This window comes from Micromys minutus, assembly GCF_963924665.1.
Source record: "Micromys minutus genome assembly, chromosome: 2".
Lineage (NCBI taxonomy): Eukaryota > Metazoa > Chordata > Mammalia > Rodentia > Muridae > Micromys > Micromys minutus.
Genome location: NC_137971.1, coordinates 15,257,501 through 15,283,106, shown reverse-complemented (window position 1 = coordinate 15,283,106; position 25,606 = coordinate 15,257,501). Strand labels below are relative to the sequence as shown.

Below are 25,606 nucleotides of genomic sequence, written 5' to 3'. Positions count from 1 at the left end.
AAAGCCAACTCTGGGATTCTAACGAAACTCTCTCTCTCTCTCTCTCTCTCTCTCTCTCTCTCTCTCTCTCTCTCTCTCTCTCTCCTCCCTCTCTCTCCCTCTCCCTCCCTCCCTCCCTCCCTCCCTCTCTCTCCCTCACTCCCTCCCTCCCTCCCTCTCTCCCTCTCCCTCCCTCCCTCCCTCCCTCCCTCCCTCCCTCTCTCTCTCTCTCTCTCTCTCTCTGCATACTCTATAGACTAAAGTTAAAGTGTCTGAGCTTAAGCTTGCCTCATGTTCTACCTCACCATCTTCCAGTGGGGTCCTGGGGCCTTTCCAGGAAGCCTTCTGACTCTGGATCCATCAATTTTTAAACCTCCTTCCAATAGATCCCCACCTCTGCCCACTCTCCCTGTCCTGCAATGCCCAACTCAGAAGCATGCTGTACACTCACTCCCATCTGGGCCACCAAACTATAGAGCCAGATCTCCCCAACCCCAACATCCTCCCTACAACTGGCTCATAACTGGTCCTAAAGTGACCCCTTTTAGATAGTCATCTCCTTACTCTCCTGCCCCCTCCTCTTCCAGGTAACTTCCTGGTTTCCCGTTTCTATCCATGGCGGTCTCTGTTTCCTACAAACGTGTTACCTTTGCTCATGTCCCACAATAGTCCCATCTTAGGGCCACAGGGAGGACTGAGAGAGAGGCCCCTTGTGTCGGATTCCGATTCTCTCTTACTCTGCACCCCAGAGCCCATTTTGGGTTCAGGATCTGACTGGCCAGGCCTGGCTAGAAGGCAGTTAGTAGGTTTCTGACAATGAACCCCTCCCATCTTTGTCCGGCAGGAATGGAGGACAACAGGTGGGGTTGCTGCAGCTCACAGACAGCAGACAATCTGAATGTCAGAAGCACTTTATTAGTCCCCAGGGCCCTTAGAAGCCACCCTCCCAGAGTCTGGGCAGGCCACTCTCCGCAGCCACAGCTGCACAGGAAGTGAGTGGGTGAGAGACTCCTCAGGGCTTTAGGAAGATGCTGAACTCACAGCTGCCTCCTCCTCCTCCTGCAGCCTCTCCTGACCCCCCACGTCTACATCAGTCTTGGGGTGGAAAGGGAAGCTTGGGCCTTCAGCACAGGAAATCGGACCTGTAAAAACCTGTCACCAAGAGCAGAGGGGACAAGACAGGACAGCAGCATAATCCTGTCCAGGAGAGAGAACTTGCAGGCTCTCAGAATCAGACTGGCTCTTTCCTGCAGGCCCAAAGCTCCTGGCTTGGCTCACTAAGGGCAAGCGGTTACCGACAAAGCGAGGCAAAGCTGAGGGTGGTAGATGAGGCAGCTCATCCAACATGGTTTCCCTCGCCCAAGTCTTAGGTCACCAGTCCCGTTCAGCCGGCTCTCGGTAGGGCAGGCCTAAGAGCTTGAAGATGTCCTTCTCTGTTGGGGTGGGCAGCACTTGTCCAGGCCCCACCTTGACACCTTGGCTATTCCGGACCACAGCTGTACTAAGGGCATGCTCTGACAGGCTCATGCCCTTGGTCTTGGCCAGAGCTCTCATGGACCGGTTGAAGTGGGCAGAGCCGGTGAAGTAGAGCAGGGCACAGGCAAACTCACTGTAGGGCACCACGATGATGTCCAGTCGCCGGTGGCGCTGCCCGGCCCCTGGGAGCCGGCACACACCCAGGTACTTCTGTTGCTGGCCATTCTCCTCCTGGCTCACCAAGTCGTCTGTGAGGAACCCTGGTCAAATACAAGGGATGTCTAGTAGGGCAAGCAGCCAGGCCTGACTGTCTTACCCTCTCGGGTGGCCTAACATTCTTTATTCCCAGTGTGCTCTGCTGAGTGACCCCGCCCCCTCTGGAATCAATTCCTCATCTGTATCACCAGGTGAGACCCCCACCTGCGGGGAAGTTGGGCATCTGTTTTATTGTCTTTGGCCCCAGGAAAGGTAGGATTCTTGCAAAGCCCTTCCCCCACAGCATGTCTCAGATTGAGGACTTGGAGGTGACAACCCGGAGTTGGCTACTCACTTCTAACCTGCTCACCCAAAGACAGAGTGGATACCTTGCTGCCGAAGGCTGTCAAGGAGTCGGCTGAAGACGCCCTCGTGGGACCAGCCATCGGGATGCGTAATAAGCACGTCCACATCCCCACAGGTCACCTTCCCCCGTCGGTAAGAGCCACAGGCCACACACAGCAGCCCAGGGTTGAAGGCTTGGGCTGATGCCCGGACCTGGGGAAGAACAGGGAAGAGTAAAAGGCCATGGGCCTCTCCCAGAACAGCATACAGCCTTTGTCCCAGCCCTATCTGCAGGATTCAAACTAATCTGAGGGGAGGTACCTGGGGCATTGTAGAGGCCTGAGGACATTGGCTCTGCCTCAGCAGATGAGTCTATCTATCCAGCACTGGTCCCTTAGTTCCATGGGAGCTGGTGGAGGTTTATTCTTCCTCATTTAGGTCTCCCAGATCCTTCTGCTAAGGGGACGATTCATCTAACACTCACCAAGACCCTTGCCCACACACCAACCTGATCCTGACATCAGCTGAACAAATGACAGACATCTGGTATACCCTGTCTCTCTTGACTCAACACTGCGTATGAACTTATAGACCTAGCTCCTAGCTCTAAGCTGAACCTTTAACTTGGCCAACTAGACGTTTTCCCCCTTTCTGTAATGCCGAGGATGGAAGCAGGGTCTTGGGCATGCTCACCAACGCTACCTCTGAACCACACACTCAGGCCTTGAGGCTGTACTCGCCCCATGCTAGGCTACCAGTGCCCATACTCTCTGACCCTGAGACCTCAGGGCAGGCACTGGCAGTGCCTACCCCACCTGGGGCTCTCTGGGCCTACAGCTCTGGCTCACTGGATCTCTGTTGACCTGTTGACTTCCACTGATTGCGGGGCTGCCCAGCAAGGAGCTCGCTGTGCCTACCGTCTGCTCAATTTCTGCAGCCTCTTCCCTGGACATGCGCTCCAGGAAGTCATCATAGTGCTTCAAGCCAATGGCCTGCTGGGCAGTCAGGGAGGCCAGGTTTCGGATATCTTCTAGGTTTCGGAAGCCCTGGAGAAAAGCAGTCAGAAAGGGGGCCATGAGGACCCGGGACTAATTAACAGACCAGAAGATGCAGGTAGCTGTTAGGGAGACAGAAGGCAGAACCAACCAAGTACAGGCTCTATTCAGCAGAACATATCCTGATCTGGGGATGCTGGTCCCTCATTCCTTAGCCTAAAATGGGTCTGGGCTTCACTCTCACCAACTGCCAAAATTATTCTTGGCATGGCCAAGTTTGAGAGCCGCTGTTCTAGACATGGAGCCCAAAGACTGGGCTCCTTAGAAAGTCCCTTGTTGAAGCCAGGCAGATCAAGGCCAGCCTGGTCTATATAGCAAGTTCTAGGCTAGCCAGGGCTACATGGTGAGATACTGTCTCAAAAACAAAAAACAAACAAGCAAAAACAACAACAGATAACCCCTTGCTGGTATGTGGAACAGAGTAATGTTTTTGTTGTTTCTGTCCACAGGTCAAGGACCCTAAGCCACATGGGCTGTTCTGGGGACAGGAGGGGGACCAATGTGAACTCTGATGTCTCCCATCCTGCAGGTGAACAGGATGGGGTGTGGGCAGAGGCTCTGCAGCAGCCACACTGCAGAGGCGGAAGGGCTGATGTGACCTGGTGGTACCACATCTGGGCAGTCTTCGTCCCGGCTCCCCAGATATTGGAGAAGAGCTCTAAGACAGGCACGCTGTCACTGATGTGGTCTAGCTTCCGCAGGTGCCCGCTCTCCAGGATTTCCTTGACCTTCTCTGCCATCCGCTTGCCGATTCCTGGGATGCTACAGGCCTCCTAGGGAGGAAGTGACACAGAGGAGTATGAGGAAGAGGCTGCGAAGGGGGAGCCAGAGGAGGGGAATCTGTGTCCTTCAGCAGAATACCTGCCCCACAGCCAGACCAGCAACTACATGGAACTTGTCTTTTGGTTCCCAGAGACCAGCAATAAGAAGTAGAGAAAATGGCCAGGCATGCCTTAAACCCCCGAACTCCTGGAGGCAGAGACAGAAGCACAGGCAGCAACCTGTGAGTTCCAGGCCAGTCAGAGCTCTGCAGAGAGACTGTCTCCAAAAATAAAAATAAAATAAAATAACCACAAAAAGAGGTAGAGAAAATGACTGTGTTCACAACCACCACTTCCACCACCACATCCCAACTATGTACTCACACCCCGTGTGGGCTCACTGTACTGTCCTGCCTGAGGTGGGATTGTGTGTGTGGGGGGGTGCTCACTGCACCACACTGCCTGAGGGCTCACTGCACCACACTGCCTGAGGGCTTGCTGTATGTGATTCTGTGCTACTGGGACCACCTTCCAACCTTATAAAACCACTGTGAATGGCCTACAGTTGTTAACTCCTTTCAAGTGATTGGAAAACTGACAGAGTAACCGACTTATCTCGAGTCCACAATCAACGGGCTCCAGAGTCTAACACATGAACCGCCGCAAACCACCACGCCTGGCTTTAAACTTATAAAACTACTCAGAAGGAGAGGAAACAGTGGAACAAACCCCTAAGCACCCATTTTCTAGTCCTGAGGATTTTGCTGGTCTGTTTTCCACTATCTCTATTTTTTCCCTTTATCGGTTTGTCTCTGTGGGCAAATCCCATTCATTATATAATCCTAACCACTACATTCGATGCCCATTTTTGACTACAGTTAACCACTAGCTAATGACTAGTGCTGCCATTAACCACTACCAAGTAAAGAGGAAACCTCTTCCCCAACCCCACGTACCTGGTAGGAGCTGACAGGCTTGTGGAAGCTCTTGAGGGCATTGATGGCCTTGGCATAGCCCAGGGCCCTCCACTTGTCTCCCTGGACACTGTAGGCTTTAGCCAGCACTTCGAGCTTCTCTGTGATATGCAGGTTGTAGTTAGTTGCCTTCTGGCTCGAGGGCTGTGCACAGACCCACTTATCCAGAGCTTGTGGGGCTGGGTCAGACCCACCATCTTCCCCAGGAGGTGTGGGGTAGCACCCACTGATCAAGGCTTGCAGATCTGCTGAGCTAACCTGGGGCCCTTCCCCATCACTGGCTTCATCATCTGAGCTGAGCTGCAAATAGAAGAAGGCAATAAGTCTTTGCCCTCCTCAGAAGAGGGGGTTGTCTAGCGGGTAGGCGTTTCCTGCTCTGACTGAGGGAAAAGGCTCCACGGGACTTCCTCTGGAAGCCAGACCTGAGCTTCCCAGTGGTATGTGGCAGACATAACTTGGTGAATGCAGGACTGATAAATGTTGGGAAGAGATAGACAGGTGCATAATCAAGAGAGACCTGGGCTGGAGAGATGGCTCAGTGGTTAAGAGCACTGGCTGATCTTCCAGAGGTCCTGAGTTCAAATCCCAGCAACTACTTGGTGGCTCACAACCATCTGTAATGGGATCTGATGCCCTCTTCTGGTGTGTCTGGAGACAGCTACAGTGTACTTATATATAATAAATAAATAAATCTTTGAGAGAGAGGGAGAGAGAGGGAGAGGGAGAGGGAGAGGGAGAGGGAGAGGGAGAGGGAGAGGGAGAGGGAGAGGGAGAGGGAGAGGGAGAGGGAGAGGGAGAGGGAGAGGGAGAGGGAGAGGGAGAGGGAGAGGGAGAGGGAGAGGGAGAGGGAGAGGGAGAGGGAGAGGGAGAGGGAGAGGGAGAGGGAGAGGGAGAGGGAGAGGGAGAGGGAGAGGGAGAGGGAGAGGGAGAGGGAGAGGGAGAGGGAGAGGGAGAGGGAGAGGGAGAGGGAGAGGGAGAGGGAGAGGGAGAGGGAGAGGGAGAGGGAGAGGGAGAGGGAGAGGGAGAGGGAGAGGGAGAGGGAGAGGGAGAGGGAGAGGGAGAGGGAGAGGGAGAGGGAGAGGGAGAGGGAGAGGGAGAGGGAGAGGGAGAGGGAGAGGGAGAGGGAGAGGGAGAGGGAGAGGGAGAGGGAGAGGGAGAGGGATCTAGAATTTTCTGTATAACCTTCAGGTTCTTCTATTTCTGTGATCAACACCCTGAGCTGGAAGGCTCCTCACCTGGGCTTGGGTTCTTGGTGACTTTTCTGCCTTTGGGGGAGGAGATATAGCTCTGCTATGAGGAGGGGAGAGAGAGAGGGTTGTCTTGGGTAGAGCCTCCTGGGTGCCAAGAGCAGAAGCATCTTGGCCTGACTTGCTGTGCTGTGATTCATCTGAGGACCTAGAGGGAAGGGGGAGGTCACAGGCAGTTAGGATTTCGAAAGTCTCAACCTGTCTCTGTCCCCAGTCTTTCTCTACACTGAAACCTCGGAATGCCCAATGTAAAAAGTAGGAGCTGTTTTTTAATAATTGAAGATGGAAGCTCAAATGTTATCAACAAGCACCTGGGAAAGGCTAAGAACAGCCTACCTCTTAGGGATGGGAAGGCGGAATCCGTCCGTGTCTGTCAGCCTTTTCTCCTGCAGGCACAGGCTCAGCCAGGCTGACTTCACCAGCTCAGCACCAGGGGGTAACTGATGCAGCCCGAGGAGCCGGAGAGCCCGCTCATGGTCCATGCCTTCGTCCACCACAATGTGAGTGACTCCTGGGGTCTGGGCAGAGCACACCTGGCCACCATGCTGGATAATCTGCTTCTCAAAGATTTCAGCCCGGGCTCGTCCAATGCCAGTGGGCATAATGTGGGCCCTCAGGGAGCTCAGCCATCCTGGGGAGAGGATAGTCAAATGCTATTACCATAATAATAATAATAATAATAATAATAATAATAATAATAATAATAATAATAATATTGCACTATTATTTGAGACAGGGTCTCATGTAGCCCAGGCTGGTCTCAAACTCACTATGTAGCAGAGGATACCCTTGAGCTTCTGGTTCTTCTGCCTCCCCAAGTGTGAGGATTGCAGGTTGTATGTAGTGAGCTGAGAAAGTTTTAGATATGATGAAATGTTTGAAGTTACTTAGCCCTTCATTTTCCTGCCATCCGGAGAACAAAACTGCCTTCCTTGAATATACAGCATATTGCTTTTTTGTTGCTTTGTTTCGCTTTTCGAGTTTGAAGCCAGCCTGGTCTACAGAGTGAGTGCCAGGGCTACACAGAGGAACCCTGTCCTTAAAAAAAAAAAAAAAAAAAAAAAAAAAAAAAAAAAAAAAAAAAAAAAAATCAAAAGACAAAGCGCCAGCTTCCTACTTGGAAGGTCGAGGCAGAGGGATCAGGAGCTTAAGGTCATTCTCAGCTATAAGGCAGGGTCAAGGTTACAATGAGACTCTAAGCGAGAGAAAAGGACAGACACCAAGGCTAATTCAAGATGAAGAGATCTTGACCCCTACACAGGTAAGGCCTTTTCTGCTACCTGATTCTGGCGGAAAACAGAAAGACGGAGAGTTCCGGTACTTGAGTTCGGAGGGTGGACCGACTCACCTCTAGCTTCTCCTGCCTCCCTTTTGGGAATCTTTGCAAGTGCTTTTGATGAAGGATCTGCATGAATTTTCTTTCGCTTGGGAAATGCCTTCAGGATGCCCTGGGGGTCCATTGAAGTGCGCTGGATCCTGACCTTTCTGTTTAAGGACAGATGTCATACAGAACTTCAAGATTGAGAGCCACCACTTGACTATTTGGCATAGAAGTGGGATTTGGGGGTAACATAACCCTTTCTCAGACACCCGGGTTAAACTTAAGTGATTTAATCTGCCACACACACCAACCTTTCAACCTTAACAGTACTGAGGGAAGCCAGGGAAAGGTTGGGATTATTGCGGGGGGTGAATTTTGACCGCAGGGAAACAACATTGGGGGTAGGGGAATACAGAGCAGAGTCGGCCTCTGTTTCCACTTCCAAGAGGCTTTTCCAAAGCGAGCACTAGCTAGGAAACGGGACGACAGCTTTAGGAGAGTCTCCATCTCCCGCAAAGAAGTGGAGTACAAAGTACACGTCACATAAATTCTCTAAGCCTCAGTGTGAATTCGCGGAAGAAAACCTGGGGAGTGAGGCTTCAGGGAAAGCTGTGCGCACGCTGTGCACCTGCCCCTGTCGCAGCCTCAGCGCGCGGGGTCTGAGCCCCGCAGCTGCAGGGAGGCCGAGTGCAGCCGCAGCAGGTGTCGGGTGCCCTCACAGCTGGAGGTGGGCAAGACCCCAGCAGACGTGCCACATCCACTGCGTGAGCAGCTGGCGTGAACTCCCAGCTGGGGCCAGAAGAGAACTGGTGCTGGGACCCTAAAAGCTCTAGGAGCATCCCCACTCCACCCGGCCCCAGGACAGGTCCAAAGTAGGCCAGACTCTCCCGGCAACGAGAAATAAACTCACCATGGGAACCAATGAAAACGGATTGGGGGGGAGGGGAGGAGGGGAGAGGAGAGGAATTGGGAAAAAAAAAAAAAAAAAAAAAAAAAACAGTTCCCAGAATACTTCCTGGGTCATCCGGAAGTGATCATCCGTCGGGTAGTTGCCATGGCAGTGGCCAGGCGCGTTGCTGGGCGGAGGGAAGATGGCGGTGACTAGCTGGTTGGAGATTTTGCGGTCGGCCGAGAAGACGGCACTGCTGCAGGATGGTAACTCGAGCCCCCTCGTTCTTCCTCCCTAGGGCGGGCACTATGCGTCCACTCCCCCAGGGAGGGACTCAACCTGGGTGGGCAGAGCTGGTACTGTCGCAGCAGCCATCAGCCATGCCAGCTTCCTGCTTTTGCTGAGGAAGAAGGTCCAATAATTCATTTTACATTTGTCCTCGTTCCTCAGGGCTGTACCAAGAGAAAACTGAAAACCAGGAAGGTTTTAGGCCAAACAGGTTTTGTAGATAATCAGGTATAATTTATGACCTGGACCCCACGCACCTCAGTTTGGAGGTCCTGTTGATGATAGCAGCCCAGTGGCATAGAAAGGAGAGAAGCCAGGATTTTAGATCAACTTTACCATCGATTCACCATGGCCTCTTAAATTGTTAGGACCCCATTTTCTATAATTATAAGATGAAGTGGGTGGGCTGTCACCGTTGTTTCTAAGGTCCGTCCCAACTGTGTTTTGTTTATGGTGTGGATTTCAATTTGTTCCTTGAGCTTGAGGGGAGATGGAACAATCTAAGGTCTAAATGACTAGGAACAGGAGATTGTGTTGTCAGCTGTTCCTCATCCTGCAACCTGTGCCTCAGAGGCCTTTCATGGACCCACTTGGCAGCCAGGGTGACTCAGGTCTGAATTCCTGAGGCTTTAAAGCTAACAGCTAAAGACTTAACATCCACAGGTAGATGCCTGAAGTTTATGGAAATTAAAATCGGAACCCATTACCCTGTGCCAAATTCTATGCTAGAACAGATAGGGGAAAAAAAAACCAAAATGAAACAAAAACAACCATGGTTTATGATGAAGAAAATAATATGTAAGTAAACAGCAGCTTGTGTTAAATAGAGGTTGGAATCTTAGAAAGGCAAAGATAGCCCAAGCCTGCAATCTCCGCACCCAGGAAGTTGTGGCAGGAGACTCTAGTTTAAAAGAAAGGAAGGAAGACAGACAGACAGGAAGGATTGAGATAGCACGAGAAATGATAAGAAAGCATAGAGGTGAAAACAATTTTCTCTTTGGATAATCACCAAACAGAAGAGGTGACATTTCTAGCCCCGGAGGAATTTTTGATAGGTACTTGGTAAGATGACGGAGTGACCGCGTGCAGAGGGATGAATCACACATAGAGGCAGGAAAGCGTGAGAGTGTACGGCAAAATGTTAAGTGTTATGAAAGCAGTCACCATTCAGGCAGTGCCTGCACAGCATCCCGTGCCAGAGAAAGGGGAAATGGAGAGACGCGGACTGATCGAGACATGTTGCAGACTCATGGTATACAGCTTTGGGACACACTTTACCAGATAGTGGTTTTTTTCTTTTATTTTGAAACAGGGTTTCACTATGTAGTCCTAGCTGGTCTAACATGTGCTCTGTAGACCAGGTTAGCCTTGAAGGCACTCCAACTTCTGCCTCCCTAATGTTAGGGTAAAAGCCATGTGCTGTCATATCTGACCCAGTTTTTGTTTTTATTGAGGTATATATATATATACACACACACACACACACATACACACACACAGAGACACATACATACACATACACAGCATAAAATGTACTGTTGTAACCATTTTTAGGTGTGCAGTTAGGGGTCACTAAGGACAGTCTCGCTGTTTGCACCTGTCACCAACAGGTTTTCGTTCTCAACAATACTTTACACCCAGAAAACACAACTCCACACCCCTCTTCCTCAGCCCCTAGCTACTTTGTGTTTCAGTTAATTGATTAGTCTAAGAGCTTCGTGTAAATGGAATCAAATAATATTTAAATTATTTCACAAAGCAAAAGGTTTTCAGAGTTTGTTGATGACACGTGTGTCAGAATTTCCTTTTAATGTTTTTTGTATACTTAGGTGGAGGCCAGAGGTCAGCCTAGGGTGCCTTTCCTCACAGCTACCCCTGAGGGAATTTTACTTTTTTAACATTAATTTGTGTGTGTGTGTGTGTGTGTGTGTGTATGTATATGCACACCCACACCTGCTATAGCATGTATATGGAGATCAGAGGACAACTTGTGAGAACTGGTTTTCCCTCTGCCATGTGAGTTCTGGGGTCAATCAGATCACCAGGCTCGTCTCCACCTCCCCAGTCTTGGGACTATATCCCCAAGTCTTTGTCTATGGATGCTGGGATCAAGCAGGTCCTCAGACTTGATTGGCAGGCTCTCTGATGACTGCATTCTTCTCCAACATCATCCTTCTGTTGGCAAGCTACCCCACTGTGTGTGCACTCTCGGGGCAGTGTTCATTCGTCTACAGATGGGTGCTTGGGCAGCTCCCGCCTTTAGATTGTTGTGAATGATGCTGCTCTGAACATGAATACATAAGGGCATATTAACTGCTTTTGTTGCTCTTGGTCATAAGGCAGTATTGGGGGGGGGGGCGGTATGGTGTATTCGTGTGTGATGCTTTCATGTAAGTGTGCAGGAGCACACACCCGTGCATACATACACAAAGGCTCTAGCAGGATGTCCCATGTGTGAGGGTCAGGCTTTTACTTTAATCCTCTGTTACTCTCTGCCCAGGGCAGCCTCCCACTGAAGCAGCAGCTCGGTTTTGGCTTTGAGGGCCTGCCTGTCTCTGCCCTCCAATGCTGCGGTTACAGGCATGCATTGCCACATCTAGATATTTATGTAGGGTGCTGAGGATTCAAACTCAGCTCCTCATGCCTGCAGATCGAGCACCCTTATCTGCTAATGAGATTATTAAGGGTGCTGAAACCTAGGGCCTTGCAAATCTAGGGTAAGTTGCCTGAAATACCAATTAGCAATGACTCAGGGGAACTGTGTCCTAGAGGAATGAGTTACACAGGAGAAAGTCCCCTTAGGACTGTTGTTCTCGAAGGTGATAGAGGGCCGATGTCCACTGGCCATGGAGACCCTTTGTCAGTCTTCCTGAGGAGGCTGCCTGTATTTGTTTACCTGCCTGTAAGAAAAAGAAGAAACTACACAACTCTCCTTTTGAGCAAGTGCTTGTGGGCTAGGAGACTCCCTTGAGTTCTCTTAATCTTTTAGTGGATGGTACATTAATGTTCTTTCCTTCTTGTGGTGAGCATTTGAGTTCCTGTTATAACCAGGTACAGTGGCTGATCTTGGGAAACCATGGACACCACCCACCCCCATTCAATAGAAGAGACAAGCAATAACCAAAGACTCACATGAGAGACATAAAAATCATAAACCAAGCATGAGTCAGGAAATTCACGATGATGGTTTCTTGGGCTCAGTGCCAGGAATGGCCTAGAGACGTGTAGATGAAGGCTGGGGGACAGTGTGGCTGGGAGGAGGTACCTGTCAGGAGACCCAGCTCCCCAGAGCCTGGAGCCCTGGTTGTAGAAGTACAGAGAGAATGACACTTGTCTCAGGTGCTTGTAACACTGTCCCGGTGGTTTGATGTCCTGCTGTGAGTCCCTGAGAACCCCTGAGGAGGCACAGAGGAAGATGCACTCTGCTGTGGTAGCTGCAAGGGATAGGTGACAGAAACTGCCCAGTGGAAGTGACATTTGAACTGGGTTTTGAAGAGTGAGCAAAGCTCCACAGTTGGGAAGAAGCATGGCTTGGTGGTGGCGGCAGCAGACATGTTCAGAAAAAGAAAGGGAGCCTGGGGCACACGTAAAGCAGTGGTGGCCACAGGCCAGCTTCTGGTAGACATTCTTGGGGCTGTTATTGTTTCTGGGTGCAGTTTATGGGGGGGCGGTGGCAGACAGACATCTCAGTCTGCAGAGGGCAAGGCTTGAGGTAAGGTGCTCTCCTCTCTGTGTAGGGAAGAGGATGGTGCACTATTTGTTCCCAGACGGGAAAGAAATGGCGGAAGAATACGATGAGAAGACCAGTGAACTCCTTGGTAAGTGTGGGACTCTGGGGGGAGGGGGTTCAGCAGCTCTTGGGGCTGACTGAGGAGTGAACTCCTTGGTAAGTGCTGGACTCCCAGGCCTCAGCAGCTCTTGCGGGTGACTGAGATAAGTTGAATGCTTCTGGCCTTAGGCTTGAGGTGGGATCTCAGCGTGCAGCGTGTATAGTAGGGACAGGTCCTTGGAGGGCAGACTGTCCCTGAGAACAGTGTGAACATCAGAAGTAGAGTGGAGTTCTTTACCTGGTATAGCCTGTCCCCCACCTCCAGATAAACGAGAAAGCCAGTGAGCCTCTCAGTCAGGACCAGCAGCAACTGGAAGAGCCGAGCACAGAGGAGGCTGTGTTGGGGGCGGGGGTAAAGCAAGGCTCACACTCCAGGCCTATTGCTTGCTTGTTCTTTTGCTTCCTGAAGCCACACCACAAGGGCAAACACCAGAGGTAGCAGCTTCTGACCTTGCCTCCTAGACAACACCATGGCACTGTATTAAGTAGGAAACCTCATCTTGAAGAATGCCCAGGACCAGGCAGGAGTAGTAGGTTTGCGGCTACATTGCTTTTGTTCCTGCAGGCTCCCCCTCAAGAACAGGCTCATAAGTAGGAGCTCCAGCTCAGATTTCAGGGGATTATTTGATTTGCCTGTTCTGTTCCCAGGTATGAACAGCAGCAGTAACTGACTTCCCAGAGCTGGTGACCAGCTCTGTGACCCAGGGCCTAAAGCTGTCTGCCGTGAGAGCTGGTCTCTTTATTAAGTTGCACCTGAAATGCTAAGACCAATGACGGAATCATGGGCTGGGATATTTTCATGTCTTTATTCTTGACTTTCATTTCTTCCTGGGTCTGATCGACAGGTAGTATTGGTGAGGGAATTTCTTTTTCCCTTTTCCTGACAGCTCATAAATGTCTCCAGCTGACAACATGGGTTATGCTGGTTTGCATATTCTCAGTCTCCAGTCTTAAAATGTGTGTGTCCTGCGCATGCTCCGTTGCAGTGAAAGTGTTGATCCCTACTTATTATGAGCTGCTTGGGCTCCGGTCCCAATTGGTTTAGTCTGGCGCTATTAAAAATCTTGATGTGTTTAGCATATGACACTGATTCGTTGGAAACCAATACAGTAGTAATATCCTCACAATGCATTGTAATTTATAGTGCTCCCAGGGGGGTGACAGCCTTGGAATGCCTGACAGGGGAGAACTTATGAAAGCAGAGGTCACGTGAGCTAACCACCACCGTCACCCACAGCTCCAGCCACAGTTCCTGCCCAGACCTGCACATCACTTTTTTTTTTTCCACACAGCAAATAAAGCAGGTAGAGCTGCAGAGGCTGTAACAGCACACAGACAAACCTGGCCTTCGCTGTGCGTGGGTGTGATGTTAAAATGAAGAACAAGGCTGCCTGCTCTGTTGTCCCATGTCACCTTCAACCCTGGTAGTGGTAGCTTGGGCTAGACCTTTAAAGTTCCTTCTAGGAGGAAGGACATGGCTCACCATTTGTCTGTTTTACCTAATAATGACATTTATACGTTAGCTGGGCATCATTCCAGAGGCTTTACATGAATTACTTCATGTGACATCTTCATTAAAGCCCCATGACATAGGCACTGTTGTCCCCACTTCACAGTCGAGGGAGTCCGCTCAGAGAAGGTGAGCACCATGTGGAAAATCCCGCAGCTGAATGCTGTCTGAGCCAGCCTGGAGCTTGGCTCCGACCCTGCAGCCAGGTGTCAGAGCTGAGGTGTTTAAATCCTGCTCACTTTGGTTTGCTTTCTTTTCTCAAGATGTGGTTCTCCTCTGCAGCCTGGGACTCAATGTGTGTCCCAGGCCAGGCCTGTCCCCTCCCCCATAAATGAACCTCTTAGAGCTGAGGTCAAAGTGTGGACCGTTGAGCCCAGCTCTAAGACCTATTTCCATCTCCCCTAACCCCCACCTGCTACCTTGCAAAATACACTCCAAGATTAGTTTTTGTTTCTTTCTTTGTTTTTGAGGTAGGATCTCTGTACATTGCCTAGGCTGGCCTCAACCTCCCGGGCTCACGTGGTCCTCTGGCCTCATTTCCCAAGTAGCTGGGACTGCAGCCACATGCCACAGTGCCTGGTTATTAATGTATAAGTATGATCTCCGGGCTGGAACTAGCTTTGTGCTTATGCATATTATGAAGTAAAATATGGATATAGTTTTTGTGGCAGTAAGTGCAATGGTTTCCATTTTTTTTTTCCCCAGCTAATGTACAAATTTGATAATTGGACAAACAGGTTTTCTGTTAGAAAAAAAAAAAAAGCTCAGAAAGTAATTTAGAGAGGAGGACTTGGCAGTAGGTGTGCATCTGTCTGGGACAAAGTTCCTCCAGTCGGTGTTAATAAGCATGTTAGTGTCATCTTTTCTCCTACCCTCTCGGGGCTGTTCGTTCCCACCCCCCACAATGAGCGCTGTATGTATTCATAGTGGAAAGAGCTGCAGGGCCTTGTAACAATGATCGGAACATCAAACCAACCCCCAGAAGAACACAGCATGTCCAGGGGGCCGAGGCTGAAGGGCAGACCGTCCCCCAGCGATTACATTTGGATTACCTCTTAATCTGCTTTGGTATTTGACCGCCAGCCTAACCAGCACAGGCCGCATTTGGAGGATATTGAGCACTTTCATCCCCAGGCACTTGAACAGCTTTATAAATGACCCACTCGATTCCCTTCAGCCTCCGCAGGGATGGGCCACGGCAGCTGTTTAATAGCCACATAGCAATGTTGCAGTGTTTTAGGGCAGAAAAGAAGAATCCTGCATCCAGTTTAAGCTGCAGGGAGTATTTAGGAAAGGGGAATGTAATTATCCGTATTGGAAGTGGGCCAGGCCTTGGAGCTTTGGGGAAAGAGGCCTTTAGGACCTTTACTTTCCAGCCCACCTGAAAGATGGGGCTGCTTTCAGCAGTCTGGGGCGTCAGCCTGCTTCCTGCTGCCTTGGGAAAAGGCCCCCAGGCATTATTACCTCCTCCATCCATTCTCCCTCAGACCCATACGGGGGTCGTTGGAGTCTCTTTTCCAGAGATTGGCCCTGACTCAGCCCAGAAGAGAGGACAGCATCCCAGGAGCTGATTTGTACACACCAGTTTGGGTTTAACGTATAATCAAATCAGGATGACAGCAGGTGGGGCAGTCAGTCCTCTGTTGCTGCAGGAGCTGTCCTTGGGTACAGGAACAAAGACGACCAGAAAGCCCGAGACTGTGCTTGCCCACGAGCACGCTTGCACACGTGCACAGGAAAAGTAAGGACTTCAGAATCTTTCATTTGATCTTGCTGCTTGAAAGATTGGAAAGGGAAACTTACATGTTACATTCGTACACAAATATAATTCCCTGGGGTATTTTACAAAAAGTGAAATGGCCAAGATATCAAGCTCCCATGACCCCGAGTAGTATTGGAGGTGAGAGAGAAGAGAGCTGGGTCTGTGCTTTTGCCTTCTAGGGCATATTTCTGAGGAAGACTGAGTTGTCCTTCCTTAAAGAGGAGGATCAGGTAGAGAGTCCTGAAGTGATCTCGCCTCTAGGGCCCTCTGGTGATGTCCCCAGGGCAACAAGTGTAACAGAGCCTATGATTACAGGGTATCTTGCTTTTCCAGGTATATAAAAATTCATCACGATGCCCCTTCAGGTAACCAAACCTGGCCTTTAAATATAGAAACAGAAGCCAAGCATTAGTTATGTATATTTTTAATTCCAGCACCCAGGAGGCAAAGACAGGAAGATCTCTGAATTTGAGGCCAGCCTTGTTTAAACAGCACATTCTGGGACAACCAAGATTACATAGAGACCCTGTCTCAAAAACACAAGACAAAGCAGTGCTTGAGGAAACCTTTCAGAATGTCACACATGTGCTTGGAATACTCAGAGAGTGCTGTTTATTTCTTTATTGATGACTGAATTCTGGACATGGGGTAATAAGACCCAAATTACTTTTGTCTGTTTTAAGACAGGATTTTGTTATCTAGCCCAGGATAGCCTACAGCCTTCATCCTATCCACCTAAATTTTTATATAGCACTGTGGTCAGCAGGCCTGAATCCTAACTGCCTCCTTTGCAAATGGATCTCACTGTTCCTCAGTAATTTTACTAAGGTCCCCTGGAGAACAGAGGGGAAGGGAACAGGTGAGGAAGAAAAGCCTTGTCCTCAACAAAGAAACAGATAAAAATAGAGCTGTTGTTAGACTAGACGTGTCCTAAGTGACTGCCTCCTTAGGCCCATGACGGCTGTGCTCTGCCACACAGCGATGGCAGGGCAACACAGGTGCTTGTCTGAATGGTCTCGGCCAGGGGTGGTGGCACACACCCCTAATTCCAGGACTTGAGAGGCAGAGGCAGGCAAATCTGGTCTACACCGTGAGTTCCAGGACTGTCAGAGTTGCATGACTCTTAAAAACACCAAATGGTGCTTAGGTGGTTGTGCCCTGCCGTGTGAGCTGTCTCCTGATACTATATGGTCAGCATGTCTAGGGGAAAAGTACTTTCTTTCCTGCCTCATTTTTTCTATATCTAGCTCTTGCTGGGTTTCCCTGGCCCTTTTCCTTCTAAGTGCTGAGGATCAAACCCATGGTCTCATGCACGCTAGGCACAGACTCTACCACTAAGCTGCACCTGGTCTGCCCAGCATGTTACACATGACTTGAGGATCCAGGGGTGATCTTTGCTGTAGTAGGGAGTAGGTTTCATCATCTCGTCATAGTAAGCTGCTGCTAGGAGGTGTTTCTCACTTGTTTATAGCTGTGACAGACAGCCCAGAGGCTGGCTTGCAGTTGCCCGAGGTATTACAGTGGCTAGGTTTGCATATACTCCTGGTCACAGTCCATCCGCTTAAGGAAGTATTTGTGAGTGTAAGAAGGTGCCTAGAAAGCATATTTCCAAGTTTTACTCTTCCTTATTAATTTTCATTATAAACTTGCAAATGTGTTTCTAGGGAGAATCTTGGCCCTAAGATGTAATAAAACCACATTGCAGAATGCAGCAGACCTTATAAAAAGCCTGTATTCAAGGGAAAGTTCTAATTTTACATCATGCTTCTGTGTTCTGCTTTTGTGCTCATGGGTGAGCATGTGCAGGGTTGCCCCAACTGATGATTGCTCACAGGCCCGATGCTGCTAACCCTTCTGCCCCATCCTGAAAAGAGACCCACCCCAGAAACAGCTGTGGTACCCCACCAGGACTTTGAGAGTTGTTCAGCTCCTAGAGCAGCTGCAGGAGGCTGCAGGATTTCGGCACTGACCACTCAGCTCTTGCAGTAGGATGCCCACACACAGCCGGCAGCTTCTTATAGAGCAGGAAGGGAAGGAAGGGTGGAGGGTGCTCCCCAGCACAGGACTCAGTGGGGCTCATTGAAATGCTGGCAGTTTCCCAGTAATGCCAACAGAACTCCTGTCTGGATTTATGGTTCCCATAATATATGTGCCTTATTTTAAAAGATAACAACAACAAAAACCAGACCTGGTAGCATAGGTCTGTAAGCTCAGCATCCATGATGCTAAGCCAGGAAGATCACCCTAAGATTGGTAGGAACCTAGGCTACCGAATGAATTTTATCACAAAATAAACCTAAAGGGGTACTGGGCAGGGGCTAAAAACAACAAAACAAAAGAACACTTTCACAAATACCTGAATTATAAAACATGGGAAAATGAAGATCATTATTTACATTATCAAGCTATAAATGTAAGGATCTATTATTTTACAAAAAAAAAAAAGTTCACATTTATAATTGGTCCATTGTAGGCTAATGCTTGTGTGCACTGTGTAAAGGTTACCCTTGCGTTATTCAAATGCTGACTTCTCTGCCCTCACGTCTTGTTTCAGTCTGGACACAGCATTGTAATGTGTATACTAAGACTCTTGCCTAAAGCTTGTGTAAACAGTTCTTACCATTTATTCTCTGTCTTGTCAATAAATGCTGGTGCCCCAATGTTGGCTGGGCAGAAGAGAGAACGGGGCAGGACATCTGCCAGCCAGAGCAAAGAAAGAGGGAGATTCAGATCAGCACAGAGGGTGGATTTGGAGCCACAAGGAAGAGGTTCAGAGAGAGATCGTGGAAACACAGCTGAAGCCCAAAGAGCCAGATCAATAATAATAAACAAGGGTCATGGGGAGGGACTGGGAGGAGCCAGATCACAGAGGACGTTAAGGTAGAGCATTTGATGGCTCAGTTATTGAGGTGCAGCTTAAAGTAAATCTTGATTTCTCTGTGCAGTTCTTGGGGAGTAGCAAAAGGTTAAGAAATACAGTTGTCAGATTAATTCACTGTGCACATTCCTCTTAAGAATAATTCACTTACAGCCCATTTAAAATGTAGTGTATAAATGCAGGCCAAGCACATAAAACAAAAGTAAATAAATCTCACAAAATACAGTGTATGCCTAAGACTCTGTGCTGATTGTGATGCTAGAGGTCAGTCCTAGGACTTGGGGAAGTTGTGGGTGAGTTACACTCCGCTCGATTGCATTTAAACACAACTCTGCTCTCAGGGTTTCCTTGTTTGTAGTTGTTTTAAGGCAGGTGTGCCTGAAAGAAAGCAATGTCTTTATTTGGACTTTCTCTCAGTCCATTTTTCCTTTGCATGGTTTTCTAGAGGGGGGAATGTACCCACAGGTGAGTGTGCAAGTGTGCCGGTGTGCCCACACACTCTGAAATCTGAGCACTTGAGGCTGAGACACAAGGATAGTTTGAAAACAGCCTGTACTATCTAGTAAGACCGTGTCTCCAGAAACAACAGCAAAGCACAGCTAGTCTATCTGGAGACCCAGCTCTCCGGCTTCCAGAAATGGCCTTTGCTGCCTCTTTACCTCCTGCTGGGCACCACACCCATGGTTCCTCTCAGAGTGTCACCCCAGTTCCAGTTGTATGCCCGCCTTTGAAATGGACTTTGAGAGGCACCTGCTGCTGAAACGCCCCATTTGATTTCCCAAGTTATGTGGGGATTCCTGGCTCAGATACACAAGGCCCAGCATTGAGACCAAAAATCCTGAGCTTCTCCTGCTCCAGCGATCCAATGTCCTGTCAGATTTGGCAGCAAAGAGCTTTAATCCCTTGCTTGTTTGTCTCTGCAGTGAGAAAGTGGCGTGTGAAAAATGCCCTGGGAGCCTTGGGCCAGTGGCAGCTTGAAGTGGGAGAGCCGGTGCTGGGAGCTGGGAACCTGGCGTCTGAGCTCATCAAGGAAAGTAATGCCAATGTATGTCTGTCTGTCCGAGGTCTTACGGGGACTGGGAGGAGACTTTGCTCCCTAAGGGCAGGGTCAATAATTTGTTTACCTTATATCGGCTATGCCCACCTAACCACACTAGGTTTGTGTGAACATCCAAAGGGTATGCCATAGCATTAGCAACTGCTTCAGGTGGGGAGCGATGGAGAAGAGCAGAGGGGCTTCCTGTCTGGCTCTGGAAAGAGCCTGGGAAGGGGGAGGAGCCAACCCTTTGTACCTTTCCCCATGAATGGTCCTTGATAAACTGCATTATACGTCGTGCCTATGATCCCAGCACTTCGTGAGAGAAGGTCATCTTACTACACAGTGAGTCTGGCCAACCTGAGCTGATTTGCTTTTCCTAGCCCATCTTCATGCGCAAGGACACCAAAACAAGTTTCCAGTGGCGGATTCGAAATCTCCCCTACCCAAAGGATGTCTATAGTGTGTCAGTGGCCCAGAAGGAGCGCTGCATTATTGTTAGAACGACAAACAAAAAGTGAGTAGGGAGGTGGGCTCTGTTTACTGTGTGCAAGTGGAGGGGGTGGAATGGAATGCGCTCTCGGGCTGCTTCGGATCTGGGAGGCGGTGCTGAGAGTGGCCCGGTTTCCGTGCAGCACCTCCATCAAGGTAGCAGAACACAGCCTTTTCTAACCGTGCGTGCCATACACTGGGGCTCCCTTGACTATTGAATAAATGAGGGCTTAAGTAATCACATAACCATTCACTTGTGATCGCTGGTAGTTTTACCGTACGGTTATGTCCTTGATCTGGTGAACTTGGCTTGATGACATCACTGTATTGGCAGGGAGTCACGTCCTAGAAGGTACACCTGCCTTGGTGGTAATTTGAGATTTTTAAAGTATCAGAGGGTGCAGTAGTAACCCCCATCCCTCCCCAGGCTGAGAGAAAGTGGACAGATGTTTGGCTCTCAGAAATTTCTGAAATTCGATTTCAGATTCTCCTGGTCTGCTGGGTGAAGGCAGTGGGTGGTAAGGCTTGAGATGGGGTGGATCACTGTGGAAGAACCTCAAAATGAATCCGTTTCAGCCTGAGCTAGAAAGAGGATGTGGCCAATTCTAACCTGGGCTTTATTTTGGGAGGCCTTTTTTGTCTTTGTTTTATCTTCTCATCCGTAAGCTGCCAAGCTACCCAGCTTGATGCTTAGACACAGAGCCGTGACACCTCTTTATCATTAGCCACTTTACAGGAGAGCTCCCTGTGTCCCCCACTTGAGGTGGTGTGGTATACAGTCTCTGTCCCCCTAAGAGGCCTGCCTACCGGGAAACGGGAACTCCCATCCACCTCCAGGGCTGCCCTGGGTCCTGTCCTCCTCTTAGCACCCCCACACCCTATCACTTTGGCAGGGTTAAAGGGACAAGGGACAAGAGATGAATGAATTAATTTCAGGATTATTGCTGTACATGCAGCCAGAAGCCCCTGTAGTGGACTTTGTCTATAAATATAAAGTCATAATAATAAGGGTTTACGTTTATAAAGCGCGGAAGTCCTAAGATAAAAGGCCATTTTTTCCGTTATTGTTCTCATCATTAACAGGAGTCAGTGCCTGAAGTGGAATTTAGCAATTTCAGACAATAGAGAAATTGCCTGTAGGAAAACAAACTCCATGCTTCAGCAAGCATTCCCTGGCGGAAGAGGCCCTGGGTCCAAACTAGGAACAAAAGTGCTTCTGATAGCACTTGAATCTGCAGCTTAGCACTTTGTGGAGCTGGCTGCTGCCTCCTTTTTGTCCCCCAGAGGTCACTGTCGAATACAGATATCAGGCAGAAATGTGATTACAAGCGAGTGCTAGAAGAAAGTCTAGCTAGCTCACCAAAAAATTCATCTGTGAACAGATCCTCTGGGCCCCATCTCCTGCACACATACACCATATATACCGTAGGTGGCGCTATTGGCCAGGGACTCTGAAGCTAGTGGGGCATTCCAACACCCAGTGGCAGGGATTGGGGACATTGTTGAGATGCTAATGGAGGCAAGGTAGGATGGCAGTAGCACCTTGGGAGGAGGGCTTCCCACTAAGTGCTCACTAAGTGCTTAAGTATTTTGGTGCTCACTTTGAAACTGAGTTTCTGAGTCTTAACCAGGCTCAGCCCTGCCCTCTGCAGGTCCATCGGATAGGAAGCTAGAGAGGCTGCCAAACGTAACCAGCCCTTTCCTGAGCCTACTCGAAGTACAGTCTGTACCTGTACAAAACGCAACGGGGTTTTTATATGTGCAGCATGTAACTCTTGTCGCAGTACTTTTAACATCTCTTTCCTGGTCATGTTATCCACGGCAGATACTCAGCATATTAGTCGGGCACGTAAGAGTCGGTAGGTACCATGTGGCCTGTGCAAAGCAGCGTGTGGCCTTCCTGCTCAGCACCTGGGCATCTGCAGCGCACCTCACCATGGCGCTCTTCTTCACCTTGCAGTGTGCTCTCGTTTTAATATGGAAGCATGTGGTTCCCAGCCAAAGCTGCACAGTTGCCGTGCTGGTATCTGCCCGGCCCCTGGAGAATGTGGTTAGCCACTTTGTTTAAAGAAGTTGATTCCAGTGTCTTGTGGTAGTCCTCAGCCTCGGTATTGATACGATGAACTGGGGAAGGAAGAAATTGTTTCTACATGATTGTGGTGTGGTACCATCTGCTCCCGATAAGAATATTTGTGTAAAGAAGGTTCCAGACCTCAGCCTGGCAGCTGATCACTGTTAAGTGGAAAGCTGGGGTGTGGGCTGGACCAGGAAGATGCCAGCTTAAATCTAGCCTCTGCCAGGTGTCAACTGTAGTATTTTGGCCAACTTCTCGCTTAGGAAAATGGGGCTTATACTACCTCATGATTGTTTGAGGGGTTTGACAATATCAGATACACGTGTGCTCCTTGTACTATGGCTAAGGTGCCAAAGCAAGGGATCTGAAGAGAGCCTGGCTAACTGCTCTGTGACGATCCTGTGACCACAGGCTGTATTAGTAAGCAGCACTAGAAGACAGTGGTCAGATAACTTGAACATAGACTCACTTGAGTGTGGTCCTGTTCTTTGGGACTCTACAAGTAGCAGGAAGTAGGATGCAGTGTCCCTCCAGCTTTGGCTTAAGCACTAGCCACTGCCCCTCTCTGGATGGCTGGAGACCTCTTTGGTTACCTGCCAAGCCAGTGTGAAAGCTAGAAGAGTGTGGGCCAGGGCTCATGTAACTGTCCACAGCAGTACTGCTCCTGCCTCAGCTCTCCCTCAGTGAACCTGGGAAGGGACAGGGAGGAGTCACAGAGGATTGGGCAGGGGGTACTAGCAGAGCAGGCTGAGAAGGCACACTGACTGTGTCAGAAGCACAGTGGGTTCCTCTCATCCAGGCACTGGTGACATTTCAGGTTCAGTTATTGTTGCAGCAGACCCTGAGTAGGTGAGCAGGGGGTGGCTGGTAGGAAGGGACTGCACGTTGTGAGACCCTAGGGAGAAGTTGTTTGACCTCATCCAATAAACAAACTTCTCAAACCTGCACTCCTGGCAAAGGCTGTTTTCTAACCTCATGGCAGGGGTAGGGTAAGGAAAGGGGCAAGTCACACACCTTAAGTTCCCCAGGATCCTGAAGTTGTCCTGGGGGGTGGGGGCTCAGGGTAGGGAGAGACCCTGGGCTGCTTCTCCTCCATTGGCCCTGCCTGGGAGTGGGTGTGGGAGGCACTTCTCTGCTGGTTCTGCTTTCTGTGTATATTTGCAAGGAAGATGTTAACACTTCCTAACCGGCCTTTGTGTTCACCTAATCTCTGCTGTTTAACCTTTGACCCCCTGCTATTATCAGCGTCTGCCACCTTGGCTGGCCAGACCAGGGCCCCAGGAAAAGCCCTCACTCAGCCTGTTAGCTAGGAAGAGGATGAAGCAGGCATTCCACCCTGTTGCAGGCAGATGGATCGCCTTTCCCTGGGGCAGAGCTTTGGAAAAGAAAGCAACTTGCAGTACCATTCGGATCCCCAGCCCCCACTCCTTTTGAACTGTCAGTCTTTAAGTAAACATTCTTTTCCTGCGTTGGGTCCCAGCACCTTGGTGGGAAGAGGGGAACCTGGGAAGAGAGCCCCCCAGCCCCCAGCCTCTTCTGAACTGAGGGATTTGGGCAGGGAGGACAGGCCAGAAGTGCTGCATTGATGTCAACTCTGAGTCCCCGGGGCATCAGGGCTTTTGAAGTGGACTCAGTGTAGCTGTCACCACAAGGGCCAGGACCCTCTGAAGTATTAAAAGCCATTCTCTCTGGGCCCTTCTCTTGAGTTTGTTGTACCTGCCTAAGGCATTTCCCTCCTCAGCCCACACAGCCTCTCCCTCTGCAGAAAGGGACGCCTTGTCCAGGTGAAGGCTCCAGCAGCCCCTGGCCAGTGCCCAGCCCACACAGCCACCAAGGAGACTGCCAAGTGAGGCTGTTTGAGAGGAAGGGCCCTTCTGTGGGCCCTGGTCTAATAAGCACTTCAGATGTGTGGGGAAATCTCTGACCCTGACTCCCTACAGCACTGACAACAGACTAGGGAGGAAGGCAGTGCCTCTCCTCCCTTAGCTGCATTTCCTCTAAGCAAAGCCTGGGGAATCTGCTTCTCCAGTTGGTTTTGTTTTTACTCTATGTGAAAATGGAGGGAATAGTGTCTAGAGTCTGGGATCCAGGGTCCTTTAGCTTCACATCTTGTCTCCCAGGGAGATAGCTCTTTGCTGTGCTTTCCTGTCTGGTTTTGGCGGTCCCTCTAAAAAGGCCCCGTGAGACTTGGGGAGGCTCTTTTTGTAGTTGGGAGTTCCAGCCCTGCATGGTGAATCCCTCTGGCCCCTGGGCTAACCTCAGAACTCCCCTGGCTCTTCTCACCTTTGGCAATGAGACCACTACCATTCTTTTAGAACCTCAAACTCAAACAGACCTTTCCTGTGGGTTACCCTGTTGCCTCTCTGGCTGTACAGAAAATGGGGGAAAGCTGTGGAGAACCCAGTGTCTCCCAGCTTTCGTGGTTACCATGCTGGTTCCCCATTAGCCTCTTGTGTCCCCACAGATACTACAAGAAGTTCTCCATTCCTGACTTAGACAGATACCAGCTTCCTCTGGATGACTCTGCACTGAGCTTTGCTCACGCCAACTGCACCTTGATCATCTCTGTAAGATTTGCCCAGACTTGGCATCAGGAAGAGATTTCTCACCCCTCACCCATTTCCCTGCCTCCTAGCATCCCAAACCCTTGGTGTGCTTGTTGGAGAACAGGCACCATCTATGGGTGGTGGGTGTGAAGACCAAGAGAGAGCCACACCCCAAAGCTCAGAGGGTGGTGGTGGTAGGGCAGGTATGGTGGGGAAGTGGTAGTAACCACAGGCCTAGGTTGTCACCTCGGGTCTACCCCTCCCGGGCCCCAGGAGCTGAGCAAGGCCTTCAGACCTGTACACCTAGGTTTCCTCATGTGCACGGAGATCCTGGAGAACCAGAGTGAGTGTGCAGAGGGAGAGGCTAGTAACTGAGTTACGTTTTCTCCCTGGCTCCCTCCACAGTATCAGAAGCCCAAGGAGGTCATGGCGGCTGAGTCAGAGCTACAGAAGGAGCTGAAGAAGGTAAAGACGGCCCACAGCAGTGATGGGGACTGTAAGACGCAGTAGCTGTTCTGAGCCTTGCACCTCCGTTGCGGAGGGACTGGGATTTGCAGGCGTGGGTTCTATGCACGGGCAGCCTCTTCTCTTCTCAGAACTTACACAGTCCTCACAACTGGCTCTTGGGGCACAGCTCACTTCCACCTGTGGTTTTATTCCTGAGTAAAGTCCTTTGCAGGTGCTCTAGAAGGACTGACCACCCTTTTCTTTACTTCTGTGGATTGCCTGTTCCTGGATGCCCAGGCCTTCCTAGGGAAGATGATGGTGTGACAACCCACCCCACCTTCCCATCCTGGGGACCCTCCACACAAGTCTTCCAGCTAAAGGGAGAGAAGAGTGGGAACAGGGCTGGGCATCTTGTGAACTCCTGTGTGCTGTATATGAGTGGCTCAGGAAAAACTCCCCTGAGCAGGTGTGGGCAAAGGGAATTTCAAAATTTAGCCATCTT

The 25,606-nt window shown here is 50.0% G+C and overlaps 3 protein-coding genes across 5 annotated transcripts in view; 1 reads left to right on the top strand and 2 right to left on the bottom strand.

Annotated features, from left to right (window-relative positions):
- Positions 1–874: 874 nt before the first annotated feature.
- Positions 875–8,354, bottom strand: POLL (DNA polymerase lambda). Its single transcript, XM_080912024.1, has 9 exons — positions 8,264–8,354; positions 7,381–7,517; positions 6,369–6,663; positions 6,021–6,180; positions 4,768–5,085; positions 3,650–3,823; positions 2,913–3,041; positions 2,040–2,208; positions 875–1,715 (listed from the first exon to the last, which is right to left on the bottom strand). The coding sequence occupies exons 2-9, from the start codon at positions 7,490–7,492 to the stop codon at positions 1,351–1,353; spliced, it is 1,722 nt and encodes a 573-aa protein (XP_080768150.1). The 5' UTR covers positions 7,493–7,517; positions 8,264–8,354; the 3' UTR covers positions 875–1,350.
- Positions 8,355–8,409: 55 nt separating this feature from the next.
- On the top strand, positions 8,410–25,345 carry DPCD (deleted in primary ciliary dyskinesia homolog (mouse)). 3 transcript variants are annotated; one of them, XM_080911352.1, is made up of 6 exons: positions 8,410–8,508; positions 12,268–12,348; positions 19,433–19,554; positions 19,929–20,062; positions 24,576–24,678; positions 25,063–25,345. In XM_080911352.1, exons 1-6 carry the CDS (start codon positions 8,445–8,447, stop codon positions 25,165–25,167), a joined length of 609 nt encoding a protein of 202 aa, XP_080767478.1. In that variant the 5' UTR covers positions 8,410–8,444; the 3' UTR covers positions 25,168–25,345. The 3 variants fall into 3 exon arrangements, with proteins under 3 accessions (XP_080767478.1, XP_080767479.1, XP_080767480.1); XM_080911353.1 differs by having other exon boundaries at positions 8,455–8,508; positions 19,433–19,543; XM_080911354.1 differs by lacking the exons at positions 8,410–8,508; positions 12,268–12,348 and adding an exon at positions 12,405–12,416 and having other exon boundaries at positions 19,433–19,543.
- The window catches only part of FBXW4 (F-box and WD repeat domain containing 4), an 84,000-nt gene continuing 79,858 nt past the window's right edge, over positions 21,465–25,606 (bottom strand). Inside the window, exon 9 of the mRNA XM_080911351.1 lies at positions 21,465–22,161. Within this exon, the coding sequence (XP_080767477.1) occupies positions 22,102–22,161 (60 nt within the window). The 3' untranslated portion in view covers positions 21,465–22,101. The remainder of the gene's footprint in view (positions 22,162–25,606) is intronic.

Coding starts and splice junctions, on each gene's coding strand:
- POLL (XM_080912024.1), bottom strand. CDS start 7,492: ATGGACCCCCAGGGCATCCTGAAGGCATTTCCCAAGCGAAAGAAAATT. Junction 6,664..7,380: donor GGAGGCAGGAGAAGCTAGAG/GTGAGTCGGTCC, acceptor TCCTCTCCCCAG/GATGGCTGAGCTCCCTGAGG. Junction 3,042..3,649: donor CCCAGATGTGGTACCACCAG/GTCACATCAGCC, acceptor GCTTTTCTCCAG/GGCTTCCGAAACCTAGAAGA.
- DPCD (XM_080911352.1), top strand. CDS start 8,445: ATGGCGGTGACTAGCTGGTTGGAGATTTTGCGGTCGGCCGAGAAGACG. Junction 8,509..12,267: donor GACGGCACTGCTGCAGGATG/GTAACTCGAGCC, acceptor CTCTCTGTGTAG/GGAAGAGGATGGTGCACTAT. Junction 20,063..24,575: donor GTTAGAACGACAAACAAAAA/GTGAGTAGGGAG, acceptor GTGTCCCCACAG/ATACTACAAGAAGTTCTCCA.